This window comes from Phalangium opilio, unplaced genomic scaffold (assembly GCF_054372755.1).
Source record: "Phalangium opilio isolate 3A_F unplaced genomic scaffold, DU_Popi_V2 ptg000329l_1, whole genome shotgun sequence".
Taxonomy (NCBI): domain Eukaryota; kingdom Metazoa; phylum Arthropoda; class Arachnida; order Opiliones; family Phalangiidae; genus Phalangium; species Phalangium opilio.
The window spans coordinates 8,928,811-8,946,498 of NW_028324226.1; the positions used below are offsets into that span (position 1 = coordinate 8,928,811).

The window sequence follows — 17,688 nt, forward strand, 5'->3', positions numbered from 1 at the left end:
GGCGTGTGCATATTTGTTCTAAACAAAGTGTAATCACTCGGTAGCCATGCGCCATTTTGGCTCTCTTAAGCCAATATACTCAAGTAAGGCTCGCGACTATTCAACTTTTGAATAACTTTAATTTATGAATGGCACTTACATCTGGAAATTATTTTACAGTAATTATAAATAGAGGTTTCAGTAATACAGAATGTTCTAGAAAATTAAAACAAAACTCTTATTGCTAGTTTATAAATATTTTAAGATATCAAAAGTTGCAATTTCCAAATATTTTTTCAGAAATATTTGCGAATGGAAACTTTTCAAACAATTCCATAAAAACATGTGCAATAAATACCTTTGACCCTTTTTATCGAAGTGAAGCGTAGCAAAGATTCCACTAAGTGCACTCATATCTAATTTGGCCTCAACTCTTTATTTTCTCAGTCACTACTTGACCGATTCTAATAAACTTTCGAACACTATTAGAATTTATCACGTGTTATATTGTGAGGAATACGAGTTTTTAATTACCTCTCCGAGTGACGATGATGTCAGGGAGAGGTATTACACTGGACATGAAATTGGGACTTTTTTGTCTGCTTACAGCGTTTGTGCGCAGTTACCTACTAATTTTCGCTGGGTTTGCGCACAGCATAAACAAAAGTGACGGTTTTGGGAAAGGTATAAAACGTATATCTTTGCATTTTAATTCCTTGAATCACTTTCACATTTGCCGAACGCGCAAATCTATTTTTTTTCCTATTTTAAACTACTTTTAAGCTCTACTTTTAAATAGATCAAAAAATATTAACATTAAACTCAAGGCTTAACGAAATGAGGCCAAGCGGGTATTTTGCTTGTTTACCATGTACCGTCTTTCTCAGGGCCGTAGATAAGCAAAGGACACTGGACATTTCCAGTAAAATTATAAATTATCCCATAATATTTTTAAAAATTAAGGGGGTCACTGGAAATTTTGACCAATAAACTTTCCAAAGTATTGATAGCTTGACTATTAAGATGCTACACTATTTTTACACACTCCAGTGGACAATGTCCCATAAATGTTTCTGTCAAAGGGGATCACTGGACACATGTCCTGTAAGAAATTATTCTTATTTCCGGCCGTGGGTCACGCTTTCTCCAAGGCCGTGTCGTCTGCTAGCTTTTTTTCTTTATTATTTTGGGACATTTTAACAAGGAAACTTTAACATGGAATCCGCCATTAAGTTTCTGATCCATTTTATATAGAAGGTTCACGTTCGCAATAGGCAAATCGGAGTAAACGTGTTCGCTATTTCCGGAACGCGTTCGCAGTTCACAGAAATTCGGAAAGTTTTATTTCCTTACGTTATCCATTTCACTAAAGCGCAATTAGTCGTTGTACCTTTATGGGCTAGTTATCCACCAATTCTTTCACCCAATTGTTATCATCTATCCCACAGACACGCCAATCTGCACTTAATGGGCTATGACAAGACCATCATGCACTATAATCTTTCATTTATACCACATAAACACCAATCTATATTTATCAGATTCCATCAACACCACTCATAAGTCTGTTTCTCGCCTCTGTGTACAGGTCTTAACGGTTCAGAGTGAGCCAAAAGTTAAATGAACCGATAAAATTTCTAAATATGGAAAGCTCGGCTAGGCCCAACCAGATTGGGACGGACAGGGATTAAGCCGGGCCCGTGCAGGGCTCTGGGGCATTTTTTCCAGGTCAAACGAGCTTACAATGGAATTGTGAAAAATTCTTGAGTAAATCATAATTTAAAATTTTAACGCCTGTAGTTACTTATCAATGACTAGCAGAAGTTACATATTCAGATAATTAAGTGGGTAGATTGCCCTCGACTCGGAGTGGTTTTTTATTTATGTTTCCCAACTTGTTTTTGATACACAAAAATGTTACAACATTGAAGATAAGTCAGTGATATAAACGGTTCTTATATTGACTTACTGGTTAATGTTATAAGGGCTTACTAATGCAATGATAATAGATATCTGGTCAAACTCTCGGTTAACACCAAGATGCTACAGGATAGGTCAGGTATAATATAAGTAACGGTTGTAGGTTATCCATAGACCCTTTCCAAAAGGGATCGCAGGGTCGTCTGCTTGAGTTAAGAAGAAATGCCCGGTATGCGGGTTAGGGCTTCAATATTGCCAGTTCAACAAAGTACTTTTGCTTGAAGCCTCATCTAAGATCTAAAGTAAACAAGGAGGTCAAACACCAGACTCTTTTACCACGATGTTTGATTATTACACGTAAGATGGAGGGTTTAAAGAAGAGGAGTAGAAAACATGGCTGGAGAGTTCTCGCTTTGAAAATTTTGCCTCTCAGATTTCGATGTGAGCGCATTTCTTTTAGTTGAATTACTTTGAACCTGATATTAGATAGAAAATTAATAAAGTATGTTTATGCTACGGCGCCTAAAACGTTTTCTGTTAACTTCTACTCCTCTTTTTCATATCCTCCTTATTTATAGGCTGTTGCTCTTGAGATTAGAGATACCCGAACATTCTCTTAGTTAATATCATTCAAAATCCTGGAAATTTCCAGATTAAAAATTTATATACCAACATTCGGATATCTACGTCACACTACAAACAAAAACGTATACGGAAATAATACAAAACAACATAATCTTAAGTTTGATTAAAATTTGGATTAGACTAGCCGTAATATACAATCATCTTGGCTCTCCGTGATAATTTTCCCTAGTAATTTCCTGCAAAACTGGCGCACATTATCCTGAAACTAAATAGTGGCGATAATTCCTTAACAGACACGATCTTACTACACATTGCAAGGATACTTTTCATTCATAAACGATAATGGAAGCTCTCTCACTAAATGATTAGATTTAAATTATCCATAAACGTATATACATTTAAGGAATCTAGGGAGACAAGAAAGAAACCGTTTTGTTAAGATTTTTAATTATCACCCCTATTCAATTCTATCATGAATATTGTAAGCTGTATCCTATGAAGTTGCCGTGTTGATGATAGTTCTTTGACATTATTCTTTAGTAATTTTAAATTGTACTTGCAATTTAATTTAAATTAAATTAAGCTACATATGCGAACATTATCGCTCATTAAAACTTATCAGGGACAACTATGGTATACTTTCTAGTTATCAGAGTTTATTCAAATACACCTTGAATTGTCAGGAACTACATTTTTCTCTACATGATTTAGTATACAATATAATTAAAAGTTGGAACATATTAAGAAATATGTAATTATTAAATTGCATAAACTAAACTGCTTTAAAACATTTAATACAAAGCTATTATATACTTATGGTATTTGTTAAAATATATTTTCGCTTTGGATATTAATTCTTGTTGATAAGCGTTATTAGATATACGCTTAATTGACAGAGTATTTTCTCGACAATTTAAGAGTAAGCAGAGAGTCTATGGCATGTACTGCTACATTGGATTGCGAAAAAAAAATTTAAAAATGAGCCTATTTTTCGAGATAAGCCTGGTTTTTATCAGCAAGCGGGTCCAATGTTCCCATAGAATTTGAAGAACTAAACTCTTCAAGGCAAATAGAATAAATGGAAATATTGGCAAAAGCATTTACACTCGTTGTAGCTTCTCAATAATTGTCTTTCGAGATCAAAATTTCTTCTGGTAGCCTTTAACCTTTGATCGACTTCTTACACCGAATTTCCATTTTAACTTGTTGAAACTTGAAATTTATTTTTCTTAAAAAAATAAAACTTATGGCATTAACATATTGAAACACTGTAAACTTAGATTTGGGAATTTTTATTTGAGAGGTTTGTGGAAAGTCCTTCGGTGCTTCTTTTGAGAGTCAATAATCGAAGAAGAACTTTCCCATTGATGTAGCAAGAATGAAGGGACAGGTTGAAAGAATTATTAATAATTCACCAGGTATATTATAGGGCTCTAATAAGATTAGGTTATAAATTTTCGATGTTGTAATTTGATGCCTAATTTTTCAATGGGAACTTTCTTCATTACTTGCATTTTATTGACTCCGATTGCGACACATAGCTCAGCCAATGAAAATGCACAGAGTAGTTTTTCAAAAGAACGATATAAGTCTCTTATTTTTAATATTTTTTTATGGTGCAAACCAGGAATTATTTGTGGTCTTCGCTCTTGTTAAGTATTCTCATGGTGACGTGAACCGACATGTAAAGTATAGCTCAATTTCGTTTGATGGAGAAATGAGGCTAAGGGATATGTTATTTGATCTGTATTTATGCGGTTTATATAATATCTTAAAGCGAGAAACTAACTACTACTGAAAAATGGTCAATATCGACTCTACAGTGTCCTTTGATACCGGATGACACAGAAAAAGCGTAATCCCTTTGTAAGAATATTTAACTCTTATTATGTCTACAACAGGTGTAGAAGAGCTGAAGTCTGAATTAAGTGAATTACAATAAATATCTAATCGCTTGACCTATGAAATATTTTACGTTTATAAATAAATAGACAATTTTATCCCCGACTTTTAAAGGTCTGTTGCAGTTTTGACTTCCCCATTTAGTTTACTGTTGTCAGGGACAAATAATAATGTAGAATTATGATAAGGACATCATAATTAAGAAGTTTGAAAGCTTTGTTACGTGACACTAAATCGAATATTGGGTATTTTATTTAAGTCTTTGAAAGTTCAAACTTTCAAAGGTTTTCAAGAGTGTACAAAAGTGATTAGTGAGCCAGTAATGCATACCTAAATTTTATTATGATACTGTAATTATAAATCATTTTATCATTTGTTTTAGTATTCGGGGAGATCGAAAACTACACATAAAAATTTGAAATTACTAAAATTATTATTCGATCAGGCCGTATTATAATTTTTCAAAAAATTTTACAAATTTATTTACTTTCTGTTAAATTACAAATTTTGAAAAGTACAGTTAATTTTACACCTCCAGTCAAAACATCAGTCCCAGTCCCAACATATTTCCTTTCCATGACCACTTAGGTGGAACTTGCTTTACATATGGAGGGAGGAATTTTACATTGAAAGTTTTAGGTTCCTTATCCGCCACGTGGCGCAGTGGCTTCCAGTTAAGTCTCTCCTTGTTTCTCTCTCCCCCTCTTTTCCACTTGTTTAATTTGCCCTAGCATGCAGTGCCGCGCTGCATATCGTGCCCCTTTCACAACTCTCTAAACATTTTGGGTACTTTTGATTCGTTGAGCTTTCCACCCATTCGGGGGAGTACTGTTGGGTGTCGTATCAGATAAATAGAGCCTCTTCGTGATTAGAACTTCCACTCGTATCGTATCTCTTCGCGATTGCTTTTATATCTATCCCTAAAAAAGTTTCTTTAGTCAAAAACTCTCCATTGGGACAAATATCTTTACAAGGTACGTTTTTACAACGGCATAACCACACTCTCGGTCCCCGCTGGCGCACCCAGCGTTTAATCAGATGTATGTAATAAAAGTCAAACGCCGATTTGATGTTCGGATAGCCTAATCTTGGACCACGATATAAATACTTAACAAATAATAATATTTTTCCCCTTTCAAATATCTTTTTTTTTAACTGTACTATCAACCCGATTTATAATGAGCGCCAATTTTGACTTTATAAAGCGAATATATCGCGACTAAACTCTTTTTTAACCGTTTAACTTTAAAGTAAAGGATGATTTTATCGGTTACGAATTTCCAACAGGGCTATCTCATCCCGATAATTCAATAATAAGCCCCAGGATGAGCGAGCAAAAGTTAAGCAACATCGTTTGGGGAAATCAGGAAAATTCTTCATCACCAAATGGAGGCCACAGATCAGATTCGTCACCGATGTCAGGGTCCAGGCCAAATTCTGCGGATGGATCAGGTCTTAATCGCGTGGAAATTAAGCGAGAGAGTTCCGATAGCAACAATGAAAACAACAATGAAAATCAAATATTTGCCCAAGGATTGGAAAGTGAACATGTAAGTCAAAGAAAACCGTTCTTAAACTTGTCATAAGTATATATTAACAAAAGGTTAGTAACCCCGGAAACGCATGTTGAAATATACACTAAGTTGTAAACTTACTTGTAAATAATATTTCTTTCGAAAACTGTATGTCTGGAATTAAAACCTGATTTATCATAATTTTCTGAGAAAGTAGTGAAATTCGCAAGCAAAATATTTGAAGACCTTGAATCTTACGTTTGATGATTAATGGTTTGCAGGATCGAGAGGAGCGGGACGGAATGAGCAGTGAAGAATCTGATGACCCGAGCAGACACCAAAGTGCGTCTCAAGAGCATTCTATTAGAAACCGTAATGTCAGTCAGGAGCAAAACACCTCATCGGATCACCAACACCACGAATATTCTCACCAAACAATTCACCAACATCAACACGATCAACCCGGGCACAGTCATCAGCACGTGTACAAGACTGAAATATCCGATTACACCGTTGCTTCAACTTTGGGACCCCATATAGTAATGGCTGAATCCTCTCAGCAAAATCAATTAAGGGCGAACGTTGTCAATGTCGGTTACTACTCTGATTCTCCACCGCAAGTCCGGACATCATCTCCTTCTAATTCTTCCTCACCACCGGCTCTGCACAACGGAAACGGCACCAGAGGAAGCCGTGACCTTTTGACATTGGAGCCCATCAACCACCCATCCGCAACTTATCACCATTTGCCTGCAGATAATAACAACACTGTCGTCTCGTATGCTAGTCAGTCACCAGCGTCTCATCTATACTCAACCATAGGTACTCATTCGCCCAGTAATCAAAAGATTTACGCTTCGTCACCTTACGTGAACAGTGATCAAGTGCAAGCCTCCCCGGAATCGGCTGTTTGGGGTCATTCGAACAATGAAGACTACAAACCGCTTCAAGGTCAGTTTGAATTTAGACATGGTAGGTAGCAATCAACTGCGAAGGGATACTGTGTACTAAATCACTGAAAAAACATAGACACTGCCATTTCATAGCTTAACTGACAGCAGTACCGCTTTATAAAGAATCAAAGATCGCATCCGCTTATAAAGTAATTCTTTCCTAGGAAATATAGCTTTGTCGAGAAACAATCCGTATACGTCCTACCAGTACTTGCAAGGAGTCACGGGTAACGGAGCCTCGGACATAATGGCACACGCAATATATCAAGCCTACGAGCAACATGGTGCCACACCGACCACTAATTCAAACCCATCAAGCCACACTAATCGTAACAGCAATACGGCCTCACCCTTGCCCAATACAATGCTAGTCTATCCCAGAAACGCTAATCCAGATTCACCCAACGCAGCAGCCATGATGTACGGCATGAATCATAGCCAGGAGTCACCGCCCGGTGAGTGGCGTTAGTAAAAATTCTTTGTATTTTAAATTATTTGTTGATCAAACATCACGTGATTATTCTGTGCTTATCGTTTAAATTGGTCAAGAGCGTTAACAAAACTTAGCAGAACATTGCCTTAATATTCAAAATTACCTCTATTAGAGATAAAAATCTGAGACAAATTTCACAAGTTTTACCTTGCATTTTTCGAATTTTCCCGCAAATTTCAAAGTTAGTCCAGTTAGCCGAAGTTTCAGCCAATCAAAGAAGGAAACGGGTGAATTAGTATCAAGGATGATGGGGGAGGATGCGAAATCTGAGAGAAATAGTTGTGCTAACTCTGGAACGACTCAGGTTGGGTGTGACGCCAAAAATGGGGAGGAATACACGGGAAAAATGGCGGACGGTCTTCCTGACCGTTTTTCCGAGCATTCCTCCCCCGTTTCTAGCGTCCCACCGGACCCGAGTCGTTCCACAGTTAGCACGCCTATTTCTCTCGGATTTCGCATCCTCCCTGGCAGTGTGATGGCTTGAAACCGATACGCGGTTGCGCTTTGGTCTTTTCGCGTTCCTGTCTTTGGTTGGTGGAACTTTGGCCAATGAGAGTTCCGCTCGTTTATTTTCTGTAAAGTTCGTAAAATACAGAATCGTAAAAATCGTGTAATGCATTTCGCATCTGTTTAGGCCTAATATCAAAAGTGGATGAGAGGAAAAGTATGAAAATGGCCAAAAGTCGCGAGTCATCAGAGTTTCGCCGTAGTTGACCGTTTTATTGGCGTAGCTATACTGGGCCTGTTCACTCCCTTAAAATAGGTCTTGTGTTATTTCGCGGTTACCGTCGTCTGCTATTGTGTATGCTAGAACTTCCTCGATTTGTGTTTGTAGTCAGGACAGATTAGCTGATAATGTTTTAAAAGGTATTTGAAGGTATAATATGGATTTAAGTAAGGTTATCGAAGCAATAGAAGAGCACATAAAACTAGATACGTTTAAAACAAATCTCGGTAATTTAGCTATAGCGCGAGCAGCTTGCGTCGTGATGCGCGTGATCGAGTGGGCTATGGTTAAACCAAGGAGCATGAATGTCTGAACTACTTTCAGTCGCGAGTTTGCAAGTCCATCAGTCACAAGTAAACTAAATAGTTATTGGCGAAACTTTGATGTAACTTTTTTTAACACAGGCTCTATGGCCATTGTCATACTTTCCCTCTCATCCACATTTGCTAATATGGATAAATTTAGAATTGGATAAAACACGTCTGAAACGTTTTATGAGATTTATTAACGTTTTTGAGCATATTTTGTCATTTAAAAAATACATTCTAAGCACATTTTTGAGCCCTTCATGTTCCCTTTAAAGCGATACTAACATATTCCAACAACTATCGTAATTATTAGCGTTAACGATTAAATTCATTTACGTTTTCATAGTCATCATTTCTTTGAAAAATATGAATCCCCAAAAGTCTTAATGTTTCGGTATTTTACATAACTTACAATGCAATACAAGATCAGTTTTAAGTATAGTTATATTTTAGAAGTTAGCAGAGTATCATAAGTTTATAAGATATGTTCCATAAGTATGACACTACATCTCAGTAAGTCTCTAGCATTAATGCTGGAGACTTACTGAGAACTAGTTCGAGAACGACGCCAGAATTGACTGCACACGGTTTTGCTGTCAATATTCCTATTTAGTCTGTACTAAGCCTTTGACAGCGCCTCACCAAGCGTCACTTCATGACAAGCTCTAAGCAACCAGTGACAAACTTATGGAACATATCTTATGAACGTGTGAATCATTCCCATCGATTAGTAATTTTGACAGATGAAACAGTGAAATCCCAATTTTGTGGGTCTAGTTTCATATAACCGAAAACACGTGGCAACTGCCTAATTATTTCGTTATAGAGCCAATTAACTCACATGCAACTTAACCTTGAGTGTTCTTTTAAATGTAAATTTGATAAAATCGATATGTCACAATTGGCAACAACTTTTATGTCACAACACTCCGTAAAAAATTGACCGCCCTCGCCTAACAACATAATTGTTTATACTGACTGACTGATAATCAACGCCTAGCCCAAAGCGCTATACTTAGAAGGCTGAAAATTTGCATTAACGTTACTATGAAGTAGCAAGCACGCTTTAGTAAAAATTTAAAATTCGACGCCATCTTGAAAAATGGCACCAGAAATGGAAAAAAAATCTTCCATGTAGAATAACGACCGCTCGTTTCAATGGTTTTCACTAAAAAATTTTACATTGGTTTCCTATATTCTAAAGACAAACTTTACGGCTTTTTTTATTCTATTTGCCACCATCTTTTAAAATGGCGCCCCGTAATAATAATATTCTCCAACGGTCTGACGGGTAACACAGCGTGGCTTTGCAAGTTTAAAATAGATATGAAACTGAAAGTAAACCATTTTAGCTCTACCTACAGTCGAAGACCTTTTTGCCACGCCTTTCTCGGTAACACAAGTGATAAAATTATGGCCTCCTAGGTTAGGCTTAAGAAATTATTCATGGAGCTTTACACTCTCTACCTAAAAGCCTAAACTAACGAAATTAATTGAAATTTCAAATTTACGGCGTGTTGCGAAACGATGAGTAAAAACTTCTAACAGCACCCGTAGTGACCCAACAATAATTTACTTCCATTATGTATTGAATTAATGTCTTGAAAAAGTCTTTATAATCAGTTACACTTGTGTGCTGCAGTTGTGGCGTAATATATTTTAACTAAATACAAGAGCTCAGTTAATCAGGGACAGCTTCGCTTCCTAAACGCAGTTCTGTAGGAACTATCAAATCTTGACCCAAAAATAAGGGTAAGGATGGGTCCCAGAAATTCACAGTGAAGGTCCACAGATGTACGGTTGGTTGAGATTGGCCATACAAAAGTGGATTGTTTCTACCTTTATTTCAGTGAGCTAGTTTTCATCCCCTCACTTGCACAGTTTCCATTCTAAACATTTACAATGTTTGCTCTGTATGGCATGGGGCTACAGGTTTACCCACTTTTATTCTTGAAGAATTTTTAGGGCGTGTTGCGTCTGTAAAACTTTCGTACAACCTTACATCATGATACCCTGATATAAAATTGAAACAGTTTTATACGACGTCGTAGGTAGAAGGAGCTAATCCGAAAAGAAATGTAAAATCTCTTAGAAAACCCCAAATTTGAAAGTTAATATTTATTTTACAATTAGATTCAAAGTAGCTAGAAAACAAGGCAATGACTATTTCTCTAAAATAATAATAATCTAGCTTTATTTCGTGTCCATAACACCCAGTGGGTCATATTTCAATGGGTCACGATGTCAATGCATAGAGAGGTGGTGTCTATCCCCTACGCCACAGCTAACCGACAGCGCCCTATACTAACTATTACCATTAACAATCTTTAAATTCTTGGTTGCGTTCAAACCTATACGATATCACTTTTTTGACATGATATAAGTATCACAAAGTGAACCGTTTAACCGTTTTATGGATTTCTGAAACTAAAATTGCTTGGAGCCGATGGGGACCGTCAGCCATGTAAACATAAAAAATTGTGAATCCAACCATATTTTTAAACCTTAGTTTTGTTACCTATTATTAACAATAGACTTTTTTCCAAAACTAGTGGATTGACGTCCCTAATTAGCCAGTCTCAAAACCCAGTGAAAATTTTCCACCCTGCCATGGTTAAAGATAATCTTCCCTAAAATACTGAAAACATATGAAATTGAAGCCCATTTTAATAGGGTCTGTCATATCAAATTTTTACAACATTTTTTATCTGGACAACTAATCGGGGACAGTTTATGATCTATGAGTCCCTGGTGATTGCCGCTACATTCTAAATTTTTCCCTTTAGTTAGTAAATACAGAGAGAGAGTGAGCAAAAACTCTAGCATCGCAATCCCGAAGGATCTATCAACAAGTAGTTTAGATTATAAAAAATATTCTTGCCCTTCTGAACGTCCTATGGTTTGGAAATTTTTGGGAAGAAGACCAAATTTTAGGGATAGATGCGCTAGCTAAGAGAAAAAAAAATTGATGACGAAAATGATTCGGGTAAATCAGATCAAATTACACGAAGCTATAAAGGAAGGTCGGAAAGATATCGCGAGAGGGTGGTTGCGGTTGAACGGGTGGATCACGGAGACATGAGTTAGATTCATCTCTTATATTTCTATACACCCAAATCATGGGTTAATGCATTTATAATAGCTCAAATAATGCCAGAGGTTTGTTAGTTGAAGTCAAAAAGAGCTAGGCCATTTAAAGACATTTTATGTAGCTAAACATTTAAATTGTTTTAAACACAAAAACACAATAGAATAATTTTTAAAATGACATGATAAAAACTTATTTAGAAGCATGTTCTAAGAAAAAAGGTTCACCAAGAGGCCTAGTAATAAGTCTGTCCAGGTGTGAATTGAATCTCTGGATCTTTGTAATTTCTCCTATACCGTCGCAAAACTGGGTTATGTTGCTTTCATATCATCTCTTCGTTTTAGATGCTATTCATTTTTCATTCTTCGGTTGAAATAGCATATAATTTCAGGAACATCAGAAGTAGAATTACCACAAGAAGTTCACTTCTCACTCTTTGCCACTTAAACTGATTTAAGAACGAGGCAGCGTTGATTTTTACACTTCTAGTTTTTATTGGTAAGAACTAGTATCTTCGTTGACATTACAACGAGACAAATAGCGCTGATCTCGGTATCAAAGTGATTACTGAATTCGTTGTTCCTAAAATCATGTTATGATAATGGACCATGCTTCCCTGTGTCTACGGCTACGCACTTTGATGACACTAGAGCCATCAAAGTCTTCTATAGCGCATTGCTTGTTAAGCTGGCCCTTCCAAGCCAGTGTAACCGTTTCTTCTGGCAATGGTGTCATTCGAAGAAATATTTTCGTGCCAGGCAAGTGCGTACCGGAGTATGAGGCGTTATTGATGTGAACTTCGCGTGGTAATTCTATTTCTGATAACATGAAAAAAAGGCTCAAAATTTATCACGGGGATCAGAAATAACCTTACCTTAACGCAGACCGTTCTACCTTTTAAGTCTGTCGAAAAGGACAGCATTTATTATTTACCCTACAAGAAATTTGTTTGCAACATCTCTGAAGCGGTGTGTTCTATATTCTGTTAAAAGTGCCAGGAATTAAGTGTATTTTAATATTCAAGTCATGCCCGTTGTAAATTAAACTCTCCATGAAATCATACAATCTATTCCGCCAGTTTTGATGGTTTCTGATGGTTTCGTGGTAGGTTGAACATCGCCCCTCTTTCAGACTATGGAAACATTTTCTCCTAGGAACATAAATATCATTACTGATTGCGAATTGCACAATTTCAATGTTGCAAGGGAAAATATAGTATGAATAAGGTAACTTCAATTTAAAGGAATATTTCACCTTAGTACATAAATAACATATCATAATTGCGAACTGGCCTATTTTAATAGATGAATTTATAATATGCTTACTTATGGAAAATATCATTTGAATAAGATGACTTTTAGTAACTTCACATGAAATACTTCATGTTTATGATTTCGTTTTTGTTCCTAAGGGTGGTCGTCATTTTTCGACTGTCGATGGTGCCCAGTATTCATAAACACTTTTGACCCGCACTCGGTATCCTCTTATATGTGTCTAACCATTCGCGGGATATATTAATAAAAAAGTTATTTACTCAAACTAATTCTCTATTGGATTAAGGGAAACATCTTTTGGGGGACTTTTTATAGCGCAGTTGATGTATATTTTATATAAGTTTTTTGCGCCCACCAAAAGTGTGGAAACAAGAAATCCTTTCTCGCCAATCCTTACCCTCTTATACTCGACATATTTATACTATAGAATGCTTAGTGCAATGTCATCTAAACAAATTCTCCCGATGTGATAACGGATAGGGTTTATTGGGGTTAAATTTTGCATTTGGGTATGCCAGAATTTTGCGACACTTTTCAGAGAAATCCTAGCCGATATTTTAATGCACATTTGATCTTTTGACCCAGGTTCCAACAGAAAAGTTTATTGTACAAGAGTTTACGCTATTTTAAAATTTTTTCTTTCTAGTCTGGCCAACATAAAGGGTTTATAACATCCGAAGATGGGGTGATTGTTTGTCTAAGTGCCTTTGAGATTGCCCCATCCTTAGCCGAAGGGTTATTACTCTGTTTGAAATGAATACTTTCGTTAAACAATACAGGCTTGTATCCAACTACTTTATGTTAGGTGCATCTCAGAAATAGGTTAAAAAACGCCTTTTACTCTCCCTTTGAAAAGAATAACGGCTCTTGAGTGAATGTTCGTAGTTATTTAAAACTACGGCTTAAGATAAGGAAACAAAGTCTAACATCAAACAATCGCAAAACAACAAAATGACTCACTGCATTTTAATCACTATCAGAAATCCATTAGAAGAAATATCTTTCGCCAAACAAGTCAAGATTAGCTGGCTTCGCTCGCCTTCTTTTGAGCACCTTCATACGGCGTAGTACTACACTACATCGGAAGACGGTCTTCTAATAAAAAATAAGAGTTTGAAAAAAGGTTCAAACTGTAATGCCATAAGTTCATAAGAAATGTTTCATAAGCTTGTCACTGGTTACTGAGAGCTTCTCATGAAGTGTCGTTGGTGAAAAGTCATAGATTCTAGTAAAGCGACGCCTGGTGAGGCGCTCTCGAGGCTTAGAATAGACTAAATAGGAGGATGGACTGCAAAACTGCATCGTTCTCGAACAAGCTCAGAGTAAGTCTCTAGCATTTCGAAGCATGGGAAGTGTTATACTTATGAAACATATCTTATAAACTTATGATAATACGTAATCACCCTTTTAACCTTAACGGGTTGGTTGCTCCGCCCCATGCAAACCACGGTTAAATGACGACAATCATTCATTTCGGATATTGCTTTCAAAGAAGAACTTCATGCGTTAAACGTCTGCCACAAACTACGCATTCTTGTTTAAAACAATTAATCCTGTATAGTTAAGCTCTCAATGTTTTTACCCGTAAACTAGGTTTATAAATAAAACGGACATTATAGGTATGACGCATGATGAATAGTATCGCAAAAATTGTGATGCTCATATTCCTGAAATGTTTTCTACAATCCCCGGAGAAATACGTTGTGATGAGATCGTACAAAATTTGAAAAATGTGTTCGCCAAAATGTCAACCATCAAAGTGGCGTTTAAGGAATAAGAGAATTATTATACTAGTCGTTTTAGTCAACGCTGCCCTTGACCCGACTCTTGTGGAGGTTCGTGACACATAGGAGTTTTTTCCATCCGCCCATTCCCCTCTCGTGAAATGTAGGTTGCTCGTTAATACTTCATTCCTCGTGTAAGACCATACGTGGTGCAAAAACGTTAAGAAAAATAAACCAAGGGACTCCCTCTTACCGAATTAAACGGAGCCGCGTAACAGTAATAAGGGCCTAATTGAGGTAGTAAAATCTCTCAGACCGTTACATACATAGTTGTAATCCTTGTCAAAAACCAATCAATTAAACTAAAGAACTACGGCGATATAGAATGATCTCAAAGCCGAGGCTAATTGCGTAGCTTACACAGTTCATAGGTTTCCACGCTGTTACGCAACTTCACTTGCCACTAAGCAAGCTGCGGTTAAATGTTATATGCTCATTTTGACCAACTTTCGATAGTGGAAACTATGCAGAAATACTTAGCTCCGATGACTATTTCAAGGTAGTCGGACATTGGCAAGAAATATGCCGTGATTGGTTATAAGATAACATTTACTTCACCTTTTTAGTTTAAAAACCGATTAAGTCACGCTCATTTTATTTTGACTTTCGTGTATACAGGGATAGATGCAATTTTAGAAGCAGGAATGGTGAACAGAATAATCTGGGCGCGCGTCAAAGTCCCGGACCCCCTCCACGGGACGGAGGGGTATGAAAGAAGAGGCGGGTCATAGCGACAGAGGTAAAAAGGAATTACGTATTTTTCGCCGTCCCCGTCAGCAACTTCATCAAAACGTAGTTTAAGTGAGCCAATAAGATAATTTAAAATTTTCGTTACGTGTTGGAGGGAGGGGCTGTATACTGGACTATGAGTCGGACTGAAGTAAATACTAGCCGTTCTCTATTCCTGCTTTTCCAATTACATCTATCCCTGGTGTATATTTAAAAACAACAAAGGGAAGTAAGATAATCTCAAACTCGCGATTTATGGATTGGAGTTTTTGATTAACCTCTGACTTGTTCTTACCACCAAATAGAAATTTCGAAATAATTGTTAGCTGATACATTAAGGCTAGTGTCATGAAAAAAACCAATTGATTTATTTTTAGGAAATTATGAATTTTATTTATTTATTTTTTTATTTCAAAAGGCTGTCAAGCATGTTCTATTCTATAGTATCCTCATTATTCCCACTGCAGTACATGAGAAGTTTGTAGAACTATTCACATCCTTACCTTATTTCATATCCTACTTTAGTTGTCCCTTCGCTACTTTAAACCCGTATATAAGAAATTTTGTGCGGAAAAACCCTTCGAATGAAAGAAGCGAAGATCAATAAGGCAATTCTTTTGTTTTTCCATTGGCAGAATGCGAGTACATGGGAGAAGGAAGAGAATGCGTCAACTGTGGTGCCGTATCGACGCCGCTCTGGAGAAGGGATGGAACCGGACACTATTTGTGCAATGCATGCGGTCTGTATCACAAGATGAACGGACAGAATCGTCCACTTATTAAGAATCAAAGACGACTGGTAGGAGTCTTGTTTCAATCCAGCCATAGCGTTCTTTTTCTTTTTTTAACTTTCAGGAGAGCAGCCCCAACCAATCAGATTGAATACAGTATTGAAAAGAAGAGTAGTGAATGACGGAAGGAATCTTTCTTTACAGAGCGCCTCGCGGCGAGTTGGCTTATCTTGTTCCAATTGCCACACAAGCAACACTTCGCTGTGGAGGCGAAACCAGGCGGGCGAACCCGTCTGCAACGCTTGCGGACTCTACTACAAATTGCACGGGGTAACTAGGCCTACATTTCAGGGTCGCTGAACTTGCATAGCTTTTCTTTTTGTAGTTGTTGCTGCAATTATGCTTTGTTGGTAATAGCAGGGATAGATTTAATTTTAGAAGTAGGAATGGAGAACACAGTAATCTGGGCGCGCGTTAAAGTTCCGGACCCCCTTCCACGGGACGAAGGGGTATGAAAGAAGAGGCGGGTCATAGCCACAGAGGTAAAAAGGACTTACGCATCTTTCGCCGTCCCCGTCATCAACGTAGTTTAAGTGAGCCAATAAGATAATTTAAACTTTTCGTTACGTGTTGGAGGGAGGGGCTCTTTACTGGACTATGAGTCGGACTGAAGTAAATACTAACCGTTCTCCATTCCAACTTCTAAAATTAAATTAATAGCAAAAATTATTTGAAACACTGAGCAAAAGAGATAATAATTTTGATTTAAATGTTAATCGCTTGAAACCAACAACACTATATACAACTATTTTAATTTTCATGGTATGTAGGTTAGCTTAACAAGAGTCGTTGCAAAACATTAGGTCTTGGGTACAGATGGTTGATACAAGAAGATAGTGGTTATAATCATATGCGAAAGCCTGTAGTATGGGTGGTGAAAGTAATAAATCCACTACAATGAGATTAGTTTATATGGGTGATGAGGTAAATTTAACTCAGTTTCAAAACTCCAGGGGATTTTGAATCTCGAGATAACCCTTAAAAGATAGATTAAGTCTCTGTCCTTTGCTTATAATTCATTCTCACATTTTTCTCCAAGTTTCATCCCATCATTTATTTAGTGACGTCCTGGCTTGAACGTAACATGGCATGCTCAGAAATAAACATTCAGTTTGACCGCTTAATTAAAATTACACGCAATTCTGCTCGCAATCTCTTAGATCAATGTAAAAGACAATTTTCACCAACAACCATATCTCTGACAGGTCGCGCGTCCTTTAGCCATGAAAAAGGATAGCATTCAAACTAGAAAAAGAAAACCGAAAGGATCAAGCGGAGGAAACGTGGTCGGGAATGGGAGTGTTAATTCCGGAAGTAAAATTACAGACAACCCTATGATGACCAATGCCGTTGGCTTGGTTCAAGGAACGTCCGGTACAACGGGGACGACTGGTGGAGTAATAGCTGGCTTACAACAGCACGGTTCGAATCGAATGCAGGAAACAATCGGTTAGTAAGGATGTTGAGGAAGAAGTGTGAAACGCTCGATAAGAAACTAGAGAGAGAATTAGTGAGAAAAATATCTTTTAAAATTGAGCTTATTCTAACTCTTAAATTATTCGTCCAAAAGTAGTTCTATTTCAGGAGACTGAGTCAGATTAGTAATAATATCGCACACCAACACATTTCCATTCTAATTTT

General features: G+C 37.0%; 1 protein-coding gene and 2 long non-coding RNA genes across 11 annotated transcripts in view; 1 reads left to right on the forward strand and 2 right to left on the reverse strand.

Moving 5' to 3' along the window:
• LOC149610704 (uncharacterized) overlaps nucleotides 1-17,688 on the forward strand; it is a 54,695-nt gene that overhangs the window by 34,597 nt on the left and 2,410 nt on the right. The window contains exons 1-7 of one of the 7 annotated variants that reach the window (XM_089859245.1): nucleotides 4,209-4,350; nucleotides 5,674-5,936; nucleotides 6,182-6,851; nucleotides 7,018-7,317; nucleotides 15,892-15,996; nucleotides 16,112-16,317; nucleotides 17,253-17,496. In XM_089859245.1, coding sequence (XP_089715371.1) covers nucleotides 5,712-5,936; nucleotides 6,182-6,851; nucleotides 7,018-7,317; nucleotides 15,892-15,996; nucleotides 16,112-16,317; nucleotides 17,253-17,496 — 1,750 coding nt within the window. In that variant the 5' untranslated portion in view covers nucleotides 4,209-4,350; nucleotides 5,674-5,711. The other 6 variants (XM_089859244.1, XM_089859239.1, XM_089859240.1 and 3 more) reach the window with 6 other exon arrangements.
• LOC149610706 (uncharacterized) lies at nucleotides 4,626-6,286 on the reverse strand. The gene is made up of 2 exons (XR_016376683.1): nucleotides 6,159-6,286; nucleotides 4,626-6,074 (listed from the first exon to the last, which is right to left on the reverse strand). It is a non-coding gene; the product is annotated as an uncharacterized LOC149610706 (long non-coding RNA).
• LOC149610707 (uncharacterized) lies at nucleotides 10,508-13,512 on the reverse strand. Of its 3 annotated transcripts, XR_016376679.1 has the most exons (4): nucleotides 12,795-13,512; nucleotides 12,533-12,619; nucleotides 12,364-12,451; nucleotides 10,508-12,287 (listed from the first exon to the last, which is right to left on the reverse strand). It is a non-coding gene; the product is annotated as an uncharacterized LOC149610707 (long non-coding RNA). The 3 variants fall into 3 exon arrangements; XR_016376681.1 differs by having other exon boundaries at nucleotides 12,344-12,451; nucleotides 12,533-13,510; XR_016376680.1 differs by having other exon boundaries at nucleotides 12,344-13,512.